The sequence below is a fragment of the Elaeis guineensis genome, chromosome 7, assembly GCF_000442705.2.
Source record: "Elaeis guineensis isolate ETL-2024a chromosome 7, EG11, whole genome shotgun sequence".
Taxonomy (NCBI): domain Eukaryota; kingdom Viridiplantae; phylum Streptophyta; class Magnoliopsida; order Arecales; family Arecaceae; genus Elaeis; species Elaeis guineensis.
The window spans coordinates 102,827,179-102,839,834 of NC_025999.2; the positions used below are offsets into that span (position 1 = coordinate 102,827,179).

The 12,656-nt window shown below is 37.0% G+C and overlaps 1 protein-coding gene across 1 annotated transcript in view; it reads right to left on the minus strand.

Moving 5' to 3' along the window:
- The window catches only part of LOC105047910 (uncharacterized), a 44,870-nt gene that overhangs the window by 15,906 nt on the left and 16,308 nt on the right, over positions 1-12,656 (minus strand). Inside the window, exons 10-14 of the mRNA XM_010927041.4 lie at positions 11,275-11,916; positions 6,845-7,244; positions 6,581-6,723; positions 4,383-4,553; positions 584-781 (exon numbers count right to left, since the gene is read on the minus strand). Of these exons, the coding sequence (XP_010925343.1) occupies positions 584-781; positions 4,383-4,553; positions 6,581-6,723; positions 6,845-7,244; positions 11,275-11,916 (1,554 nt within the window). The remainder of the gene's footprint in view (positions 1-583; positions 782-4,382; positions 4,554-6,580; positions 6,724-6,844; positions 7,245-11,274; positions 11,917-12,656) is intronic.

Below are 12,656 nucleotides of genomic sequence, written 5' to 3' on the forward strand. Positions count from 1 at the left end.
CAAGAAAGTAAAAATTTGCCTCTTGCCTTTAGCTCCTCGAATTCCTAATCTCTTTTTCTTTACCCTTGGATAGTTAGATTTTTTTTGTTTTTTTTTTGAGACAAAGGGAGAGAAGACCCACCTGCACTATAATTATTGAGGCCCAAATACTTAAGGATGCAACCATCCATGACCCGAACCCAAAACCTCTACTTGCCAAGCAGATAGGTGTGACCACTAGGATATACCTCAATTCACTCTTTACTCATAGAAGTTAAAAAAATAATAAAAAATAACCCTAGTAAAATTGAAAAGTTAATGTTCTACAGGCTCCAAAAAGTCAAAACGTCATATGATCCAAGAGATTCTACAACCCATAATAAGGGTCTAGGGCTCTAGATATCATCACAATGCCTAATTTTGATCCAAGTCAAGGATCATAAAATCCTAAAAATAATGTTGACCATTATATATTTCTCATACACAATGACTTTATGCATAAGTTTTTTTTAAAAAAAAACACTTTCCACTTAACATTCAAAACAAATAAAGAGCAGATATCTCAGTTGGAACTCAGAAAAGACCCAGTAGAGAGGCATCATACAGATGAAAGAATTGATCCTTCGCTTTGAGTTAAAGGTGCAAGAATTGTTTGCATGTCTGCCTGGATATTTGGTTGTCCAGACAGTTCTTGATGTGCATTCACCGATTTTAATTTTAAAGCCCGTGCACCAAGAAGATGGTTGAAAGCTGCCAATGCTCGGCCACGATGCAGATGGTGTTCCACCCCAAACCCGTTCTCCTGAAACAAATTCAAATCCGATAAACAAGTACCAGCTTCATTAACTTAGTGATTCACATCAAAAGCAATCTTAGCTTGATGGGAAACATGGAAAAAAAAGTATGAAATAAAAAATAGCACCACAGACATTTTTCTGTTTTATATGTGTTATGCTTGAGTCCAGATACAACATTTGTGGCCATAGAGCAGCTGAGGTGTGTATGTGTCTGTCTTTTGTGTTAGAGTAAATAAATGATCAAGCACACTTTAAAGACTGCATAACAGGAAATACTCTAAACTACTTCCACAATTGTAGCAATGCAATTGTAGAAATGATGCAATTCTGAAAATGGATGAGAAAATGAAAACACAAAGTACCAAGAAAATTTAGGTAATAAAGGACACATCATGACAGAATGTGATTGCATCTGCTTGTTGAATCTGATGTTCATTTGCAGCAAGAGAACTCATCAGTTGCAAAGACTATATGTCCGCACAAATATAATACAATTAGAAAATGTATCATTTTTCTATTACCAAAGTTTTAGGGAAAAAACTGTGTTTTAGTCAAAGACTGCCTACGGATGTTCGGTGAACTCTCCAGTATACCTAGTTGTCTTACAGGTCACTAAGTTATCTTATCTATATCTTTATGAAGGATCTTGCTGTAGCTCCTGTTAATAAGGATGAGCCTCAAATATGCAATGCAATTTCCCCAGCTAAGCAAAAGTGCCACTAAGACAATCATATGACCACATGTGAGGTAAAAACTATCATTGTCGTTCCTGCTTTGATCAATGTAACTATGTTGGTCACCCATTCTAAAACCTGTGTATAGATAATAGAAGGGTGGCAATGCATATATAAGTTCCCATCATGGAAAGTTAAAAAAAGAAAAATTGATTGTATCATCACTGAGGCCAACCATTTCATAGCTACTTCATTTGCAGTAACTGATCAAGTCCCTTCTCTCTCATTGCATTATAGGGGTCCATAACCTAAGCCCTCATCAAACCACTCAAACAAGATCAAGATCCTGAACAAGAGATCAATCTTTCATTAAAATCTTTAACACATATCATAACAAATAGGGATAGCATATCCATGACTTGCACATGCTACTAGTGCCGGTAGAACCATCCCGAACCGCCCAGTTTGGAGTATATTGAACCATATTGGCAGGAGATTGGGATGGTTCCGACCTCCACATCGAGAAATTGGCAAGGGAAAGGGAGAGGGAGAAGGAAAGAGAGAAAAAAAGATAAAGAGGGGGAGGAGAAAGGGGCAGAGAGAGGGATACCGGGAGAGGGAGGAGGTGGGGGGGCTCAGAAGCTCTCCTCACCTCCTCCAATCGCCCGCAAGGACCACTGGCGAAGCCCCTATTTGGAACAAAACAAGGGCTCGGCCCCATTTTTAATTTTTTTTCCTGATCTTTAAGTGAAGTTAGCATGGGGTGTGCCAACTTCACTTAAAGAATAGGAAAAAATATATAAAAATACAAGGCCAAGCCCCTATTCCATTTAGCAGCCTCTGCAGATGACCAGAGAAGAGGGCTTCCAAGCTCCTTTCTCCCTCTCCCAGCATCTCTCCCTCTTTTGGCCAAGCCTCTGTTGCATTCGAAACATAGCTCTACCTAATGAGGCTTGCAGACAACCGGAGGAGAGGATGGCTTCCGAGCCTCCTCTATCTCCCTCTCCCAGCATCTCCCTCTCCTTCTCCCCCTCCCTCTCCAGTCTCCCTTTGTTGGTACATGGCGGAATAGCAAGGAACGGTACCGTACCTTTCTACTACTGGCACATGTTCCGGTTCTAGTATTGAGAACCCTCGTGTATACACACATAGACATACCCATATATACATAGATGTATATCAATACGTATGTGACAAAACATATGTGTGTGTGTGTGTGTGTGTTCTATATGCATATGGGTGCAAATGAGCCAAACAAGAGCAAGTGGGGCACCACCCAAGCTCGGCTCGAAATTACAAAGTATTAGCTCAAGCTCGAGTTGAGCTAAAATAGCCCTTATTTTTGTTTCTTTAGCCCCTTTGGGAGTTACCTATTTATTGAATTATCTACAAGTGGTATTCAAGCTCTTATTTTTGCAAAGTTAGTCATGGCTTATATACATGAATCCAAGGGGGGTCATCGTTGACTAGTTTCCGAGATAGTTTTTATTTTAAAATGCATGGTTCAAGATAATCCACTTAGTTAGAGAACATATAAAATAAATACAAATACATATGAATACACAACCTAGAATCATAGGAAAAAAAATAATAAGTTGGGCTTAAGCCCAGCTCATACAAAGTCGAGCAAACAAACCCTGGACTCATTCAAGCTCGAAAAGCGAATCTAGATGAGCTAAAGTTCACACGGTTCATCTCAGCTCGATAATGGGGAGAGAAAGAGGGAGAGAGACCCGAGTGATGGAAATCATGGCAGGTAAGGTGGTGGTGGAGAAGGTGAGCGAGATCTTATTGACAATGGTGATCAAGCAAGTGCGATGGTCGAGAAGGGGAGGATTTTCCAGTTATCCTTCAAGTTGATGGCAACAAACCATGATGGGAGCAACGAGGTGGTGGCCTTTAAAGGAAAAGGAAATTAAGGATCCGCTCAGCTTTGACAAAGTCCTTAGTGGGGATATAGGATGCAGGCAATGAAGACCTTAGTGGAGATGTCGAAGAGGCAGTAGTTGTTAAGAAGTGGGGAGGACAAGGAGGCTAGCGATGGTGGAGGGGTGACAAAGAGGGCAACATCGAAGGAGTAGAAGTCGATGCAATGGTGGGGATGGGAGGTTGCCAAGGACATTGAAAGGATAAGGAAGAGAAGGGAAGGAATCAGAAGTGGAGGAGAAGGCGGTAGGGGGAGAAGGAAGTGGGTTAAGATCCATCAGGATAGTGAAGCAGGATACTAAGAGAAGCTTTAGGGCTCCTCATATGCTTTTAAGATTAGCCATTGAATTGAATCTAGTTACTATAATATACATATATATAATATCAAAAGTAAAAATTCGAGCTATAACAATGCTGAAGCTGAACAAGCGAGCCTAGGTTGAACTGGGCTCATTTATTATTCAAGCTCAAAAATTAGGCTACAGCTCGACATCTTTACCAAACCAGCAAACCAATTCTAAGCTAAATTTCGAGCCAAACACAAGCTGGATCACAAATACATAGCTTGTTTGCTGGCCCTATATATGTATATGTTTTAGGATATGCAAAAATGCAATAAGCAATTGAGATCATTGATCATATGCCTGGACATGCATTTAGGCACACCATAAGGCATGACTAAGCTAATTATGCTCTGAGACCACCACCAGCATGCATACTATACAGCTACCTAGGGATGGCAAATTATGCGAAAATTAGATTTGCATTTTACAAGGAAAGTGCTTTTTACCACAACATTGCCAAATTCCTATGCTACCTATCTCATGTTCCTAGTATATTTATGCCTAATATCAAAAAGACCTTCTATTAAAGCAAAACATCCATGACTAGATAAACATCTATATCAATGCATATGGCCTTACTTCAGATAGCATCTTATTAGTTATTATCACTCATCCATACTTTTAGAATAGATGTGAATAGCCATTTTATCATGAAACCATACCTCAAGTGAAGAACATAGTTCCTTCTCAATACTTTTTTGTATAGATGCTTCCCAAGATATAGCGCTTACTCCACCATTCCGATTTGCACTAACAACATAGCTGTTATCTCGATATAGAAAGGATTCTCCAGTAGTTACCGCACCCAATAGTGATTGCCATCCAAGAGAACCCTAAAAAAAGATAAAAAAGAAAAAAGAATCATACATGAAGATGGATAAAATCTATCCTTTATGGGGGGCTTATGTAAAATCAAGGGATAGGCACTGAACATAAACATCAAGACTACCTTGCTATAACATAGGAAGAAAAATGTATCTTGCATTTAGAAAAACAAAAAAAAAAACAAAAACCTACATGTTTGTCCTTAAGTTTACAAATGCACAAGGAATCGACTAGTAGCTTGGCACTAATAAAGACATGAAATACTCAGAACAGAAATTTATAACAAAATCATTGTGAAGCACAACTCGCAGTTAACATGTTCTATCCAACCAAATAAACATATAAAAATGCCATTTCTTTCATTCAGAAAACATATATTTACTCACAGAAAATCAATTATAGGAAGACAGATGCGCATTTAACATGAAAAGAACAATCACCTATTTTTTTTTACTGGGATTATTTGATCGGCATCAATAAGTAGTGTTTATATTCAATCATCAGGACCACAATTCTTTCAAAATTAATAACATAGAATCTCCTTCTAACAAATCATCGACAATATTCTATCTGACACTAATATTTTTATACTCAATGAAGGTAATGAAACAATAGCAAAGTGGTGGGATGCGAACCTGAGACAGAACTTCACTTACTCATTATTAATTCAATAACAAAAAGTAGCAAACAGGAGACAATGGCAAGTTGAGTTATTCATTAAATATATGTTCAGTCTAGCCTTAGAAACAAGAAATGCTCAACACTTATGGAGGTTGTATCCAAGTCTACAGATAAGATGGATAATTAAAGAGTCCACCTCAGGGTACATGTCACCCAGTTGTGTCCTGAAATTTATTGATAATTCTGATATAATAGCAGTTAACTTTATAAGAGGCAAACCCTCCATAAAACGGCACTAAAATGCTTCCTAGATTAACAACATCACTAGGCAAACATGTTAGCTTCTAAGGTAACCCAGCTAGGTTTTCCATTAAATTTTTTGGGAAAAAAAAAAACTTGATAAATATCCCTAGTTCTTATGCCAGTCAATGAGATATTAAGCATAAGTTGTTCTCATCATAGCTAGCATCAATAATGTGTAACACATTTTATAATGGATATGTACATTTAGTTATATTTCCAACAAGGCTATCAACTGTACATAACAAAACCTAATTCCTTGGCCATATTTGGGTATAAAGATTCTTTATTTCATGATTTCGACAAGGCAACTAAATTAGATCATTTCCTCCATGGGAATAACTTGCCATTAATTTTGAACTAGGTAAAATACAGTTGAAAACCCCAGATTTTAATAAGGTAAAACATAGCAATAACATTATGTGTTGCTATGATCCCATCTTGAGATCCAAATGCAGGATGCCATTCCACCCCCAGCCCATAAGACAGTGGCCAGGATCATTTGCCTATCACATGATGACACCAATGTCATCACCAAATCTTTTTTTCACAATTGAATAACTTAGTATTGATGATGCATCCTTAGAATAGCTGTGCATAAACTGCTAGGATAAATTGTCATGATTACTTCCTAGCAGAATTTACATTATGAGAAGAATTATTATAAGGGGCAAATTATGGCTGCATGGTCTTTCTCCCAGAAGAAGTCCTAACTTTGTTTTGCAATGATTGTGTTGCCTTGCACACATTTCATACGCTAAAAAACCAAACTTTTTGAGCCTTGAAAACTAACCAATACAAAATTGAGGGGGCCATGGTGACTTTCGGGTAAAAGTAACACCATAGTTTATCAGACTAAAACATTATGCTATTCCAGATGCAGCCCATATATTTAGAGACAAAAACAGCTCTCAATTATCCAAACAAGTCAAAAACGGAAAAAAAGCTTAGATATGCTCCTGAAAGAAAATTTTGGTTTTTCCTTTTCCTCCTTTTTTTTTTTCGGAGGAGGGGTGTTCTCCATAAATTCATCTGTCGACATTCCAACATTATGACTAGGCAAGATACTGTGTGATTACAACAAATTACGAGAATGTGAAAAACAGATAAAAACCTGGACAAAGAGTTTTATTAATCTTCTAATGGACTTTGGGAACCAGCATGGGAGCATCTGTATTAACGAAGCGTCACCTCCAGCAGATGAAAAAATGCTATTGCGCCAGCTCAAGTAGTCTGAGAATGCTGACTTTCCAAAAACTGAAGAGGTAAAAATCAGTCAGCAGGAAGGTTTACTTTTTTTTTTAAAAAAAAAAAGCATAATAAAAACAGGCTGCAAGCAGAGCACAACAAAAGGTCAAGAGATAGGTCAGAAATTTACCATTACTTGCAGTGGGACTCAAGGAATAGTCATTTGCATCTTGCCCAAAGCAACTGGCTACAAGCGTCCGCCACAGGGTGGGAAAGTGCTGAAGACCAGGCCTTAGATTCTCTAATGTGCACTGAGAAGAAGAGCTACAATGCCTGTTCACACTTCCAGAACAAGCACACTCTTGCATCGGAGAAGAAGCATACATTAAAGTAGCCAAAGCAGCCAACTCTCCTCCCCCTTCAGCCATATCATCAACAGTGCGTATTATCTCATCAATCTCTAGAACACTAAGGTTGCTGCCAAGGATCATTTGACGAGATAAATTTGAACGGGCATTAGAGAATGATGCTTCATATTCACATCCTTTAATCCTAGAAAAAAGCAACCATTTTGCCCATTGGCAGTCTCCCTGAAAGGCATTGCATCATTTAGTCAGATAGTTATTTGGTTTTCCAAATATGTCAGGCAGTATTCCACAAATTAAAAGCCAGGCAAATGCTTGAAGAGAAATTCAGTTATTCTTCTATCAGTAGATTTGATTGATAATAAAATGGTTATATGTGACTGAAATCTTCCTAAAATGGACAAATCTAGCACTTGGTAGTAAATAGATAAATGAAATAAGCAAACAATACAAGAAAAATAATGTTTCTCAATCTTGTGATAGAATAGCATTATGTTCACTTAGAAAACTAGAGTTATAGAGCATATGATTAAGCAATCCAAACATATTGCCAGAAGACATACTAATCACAATATGGATGAGCCAGTGTTTTTCAGTTCAAGATACCCAATATTTCAATTACACAATCATCAATCACTGGTTAATTACTTGACTCTTAACATGCCTCCTGCTGTGTCAGTCTACTCTTCCATAAACTTCATCTGTCTTCAAAATTCTCAATGATTAAATTCGAAGGTTTAATGAGCAATGATATTCTTTCTTGAATTTTCATTTTTTGTTGTTTTTCAGCGAGCAGTAGCACTTCATGGTAATGATTTCTTAATGCAACCATTGGCTGGTGCACTGGTGGGTTGAAGCTGCATATCTTCTTGGCATATTAGTCATCAACAATGGAGACCTCAGTCAACATATTGCCAATCCCATTAAGCCACATCATTTGACAACTTCTTCAAGTTTTGCTAATAAGGATCAGGTATTGATAGGCAATACATCCCTATTCAGATATAGCTCCAGCCAAGTTATCTCCTCCTGTCATGAATCTCATTTAATTGCATACAACCTTCTGCAAACTTAATGCCGTGTGCCTCAAGCAAGTATTATTGAAGAAGATTAAATTTGTGAAAGGAAGGCATCTTGATGCACAAACTTTTATCATACAAGTACCAAAATCCTCAAAATTGCAAATTCATGGCCTATTCATTGCAGGAAAGGTAACTAAATGCTTTCTAACTAAGCTATATGTCATGACCTGGTTCCAGAACATGGTCCTTGCAAGATGGCAAAAATGATTACTTTGTGGCAATTAGGTTGTCAATTTTGTTAGATTTAGAAAATATCATCAATCACAATCTGTATAGACTTAAGGGATTTTCGAAATATAAATAAATAAAATAATAGAATGCCTTATGCTTTCAGGGGAGAAAAACAAAGCAGCTTTCAATTTCTTCAAAAATAAACCAAAGGTGGGGCAATGACTTGTCAATTTGGGTGTGTTGAACACCTTAAACGGACGAGCCCCTTTCAATATACATGTAAATATACCTCAAGTGTCGAAGAAAGCAGCCTCCAAAAGTCTACACATGAGGACCTAGTATATATATTAAGTTAATATATAGTGATTTATAAATGTCTGCTTTGAAGCTTATCCAAAGGGGACAGAGAGATATATGTCATCTAATAGAATAAACAAAAGTTTGCAAGTTATTTGAGTTACTAGTTAGGTTCATTTAAGCTTAAGATGTGTGGTAACCTTGTATTTGAAACATAATGACACTTCGCTTGCCCATTTAATTGTGATAAAATATAAGGACACATTGCTTAAAGTGCCTACATAACCTGGATAGCTTTATAATAAAAACATTAGTACGCTTCACTTGAAGTGTTCACATGACCTTGATAACTACAAAAGAAACATAGGGGCACTCTGCTTGAAGCGTCTGGCACTTCAAGATAAGAGTCCCCTGAATGACACTCCACAAAAAAGTGCCGAGTTGCACACCTTTTGCTGATATCAGCAAGATACTTCAAAGAGGAGTCAAAAACCGTGTCATGTCACACCATATCCAAGTGTCCACACCTCTAAAAAGCTTAAAAATGAAGGATCCAAGTAACATGTAATAAAATAAAAATAATAAGTAAATAGATAATACCTAGTGATGGAGAATGATACCTAAGAGTGTGGGCAAGACTTAATAAAAATGTTGTTACCAAAAGTCACATCTATGCATTGAATATTTGAGTTTGCCCGTGCTACCTTCTATGCAGTCATGTAATCATCTATGGAGACACAGCAATGAGGCAGATAACTTTAAATGTGGTTACTGCATCAAATTGACAATCATCATTATCATCTAAGCCTTCTCTAGTCAAACTGAAGTCACCTCATACAGCACTAAGTCCAAAGGGCACCACGAAAACATTGAGCAGAATTCTGGGACTGGCCTCAACATGATGTCAAACCAGAAAGAAGTGGTATATCCAGTAAAGACAACAAGAAAGAAAGGCGGCCCTACCATGACACCTTAAAGGCCAACTGCCAGGAATAGGAACCTTACCGGTCGTAATTTAATTTTCTGCAACCAGGAAGCAACATTCGGCAATTCCTCCCGACTTGAGAAAGTCAAGATGAAGAGGGATTCTGACAAGCTCAGCACAAGAAACCAAAGAGACAAATTGAATCTCATAATTCACTAACTAGATAATGAGATACCTATTCCTTCCACCCCTTGCAAACTAATGTGCAAAGATCAGAATTTTCACTGAAATGTTCCTTTTTTTTTCATGAACCTTGAAATTTGAAACCAATAAGCATTGGTCAACAGTTCTTTTCGGAAAAACAATTATTTTGTTATGGTCCACATAAACTGACTTTCATAATTGAAACCATGGATGTAAATGGGTTGGTCTTGTAAGAAGACTGTTTTCCCAAGCACATCCAATAAGAGAAGCAGGAAAAAAGAACTAGGTATATGAAATCTAAGCCTCTCTCTCTCTCTCTCTCTGTGGGCAAGAGAGTGGGTGGTTGGGAGCATGCATGGGTGGGAGCATCTTAAGGTGAATTTAAGTGAATCAAGGCTTGAATTTGCATTAAGTATGCACTATAATTGCTCTGATTTTTGTTGGAACATCTTGAAAGCGACATTTTAGATCTTGCAGGTCTCAACTAACCAAAGTTTCAAGACATCTCCCATAATCAATAGGCCGAGATTCCAATTTCTATCTCTAGGAATCACCTTTCTACTACTTCTTCAGAATAGGACTCAAAGCATTGCATACTCCATGGACGCTTTAGAATGCTTTACAGGAGTAAAGAACTACATATATAAATAGAGATATACAGAAAAATTAAGAGAGAATAAACTGAATAAAATAAATAAGTAACCAAATCTCATTTACTAGAGACCTCAAACATTGCTAATTTACTAACCATTGTTCCGGTCTACCCTATGATACCTATTAGGGTTGAACCTACAGTTGAAGCATGGAAAATTGATGTTGCTGTCTTCAACCACAGCCAGCATCCTCAAAACCAAGAAACTAAGATAGATCTTGTTCTTTCAGAATTAAACCATAGCCTATCCATCTTAGAGCAATGGAAGCGTAGCAGAGAACCAACAGTTGGCAGAGTTCGTACTTTGTATGCACTATATTTGCTTCTGTTTGGAAAACTTGAACCAGTGACATTTCTAGCTTCCAAACTTGTCATGAACAAATACTGTTAAACTTCTGAAGCACTTAATGAAATCAACACACAGGCAGGCAGGCATGTATGTGCATATGCATTTCAACATATATTCATGAAAATAAAAACTTACCCACCTTTGGTATTACATCATATATTACAAGTTAAGGTTAGTTTGCAAATTGCTGCGATTATGCAAAACCTGATGTAGATTCCTATCAGTGTTGATATTTTGGCATTCTAATTTGACTGGAATTTTAAAAATGTCAAATAGAAATAGATGACTAATAATTTAGAGTTACATATTGAGAAAAGTTACTTCCATATAAAATAAGGAAATCCAATAGTACAAAAAGTGTGGCCGTTATTCTATTTCTGAATTAAGGGACTATGTAGTCGTTATTCTATTTCTGAATGAAGCAACAAAAGCAACTGAGACAAGAGGATGAAACTAAGAATTATATATACACTTTCAAAACATATAGATATATTATAAAAAATAGAAAACTGGAAAGTTCCACATGCAACATATCATATTGACAGCACTAACACTCTGGATTTTAAGGAACTTACTGCAGCTTGCTGTAGTGAGCAAAGAGAACCATAATCTAGAGCCAGATTATGATGATCAAGGTAAAGGTCCAGAAGGTATGGCAAGTTATATTGTATACAATGATGTACAACAAGCTTATGCAAGGCTTCTATGGTATCATCGTGAGACTGATCACTGACTAATATATCTACATCAAGAGAACTCTTAGAAGATTTATAATTGGTGGAGAACTTGGACAAGTTGATAAGCAACCCAGCACGGGCAAGAAGTGATATGATCTCAGCAGTACTTTGCCAGTACTCTTTCAAAAAAATATACCTCTTGGCCAGTTCCTGTTCCATGAGCATTTTTAACCATGATGAACATGTAGTAGTTGGAAATCTGAGAATTTTAACATGCGGGACATCAATGCACAGAGGCTCTAATTCTTCAGCAGCACAAATGCACATTGCATAATCAGGAAACTTTAAATCCATCCCATCATTTGCAGCAGAATGTGAACTGTCCAAATTAATTTTGAGACAACCTTCTGACAAGAATGTTGTAGGAATCACATCCAATAGTTTGTAGACCTCCTCTAAATTATTGTGCGAGACGTGATATTCAAGTTGAGATTCCCATGGTACATAAACTCCCATATGAAAAGGTTGATCAAGCACTATCTGCATCAAAAGAATCATTCTGCATTATGGTCGTTTAGACTCTATAAGAATTAAATACAAGAGGGATGATACATGTCCAGAAAGATTTTACATAAACTAATAAGGACTCGGTTAACTAACAATCCATAAAGAGTAAGTTTCATTAACCGTCGAACAACAATAAAATGGAAGCACCACATCAATCACCATGGAGTGGTTCACCCAAATATGTGATGTAAACAAACCCACATGAACTACAATTTAACTCTTATAGTCTAAGATATTTAACATTTCAACAAGTTGTATCATAGAAATCCAGATAATTATCCAAATCTCCACGTTCCCAAACTAGATTGTCTGCTTGTTTTTTGTCGCAAGGCATCCATTTAATTTTGGCATCTTCAGCTGGCAAACCCACCAATGCAACTAACTCAAAGATATTTATCATCAATAGATTTACAAATTATTTTATGAAAATAAAGCTTGCGGCTTCACATACTTGAAAGACAAAAAAACCATCATGACAAACTAATGACAGACCTTTTGGAGGCAGAACCAAACTAAACCATAGAAGCAGATGCATTCAGCTTTTTCATTGGAATAAGAAAAGTAATGACACTTCAGGAAAATAGAATAGCACTTCACACATACACCAACCTTATTAGGTAATGACATAACCGTGCAACCAAAAGACCTATTTGCACACTAAATGCCAAAAAATAATCCAAGGGCTTCAAAGTATTCATTTTCTGTCTTGATAC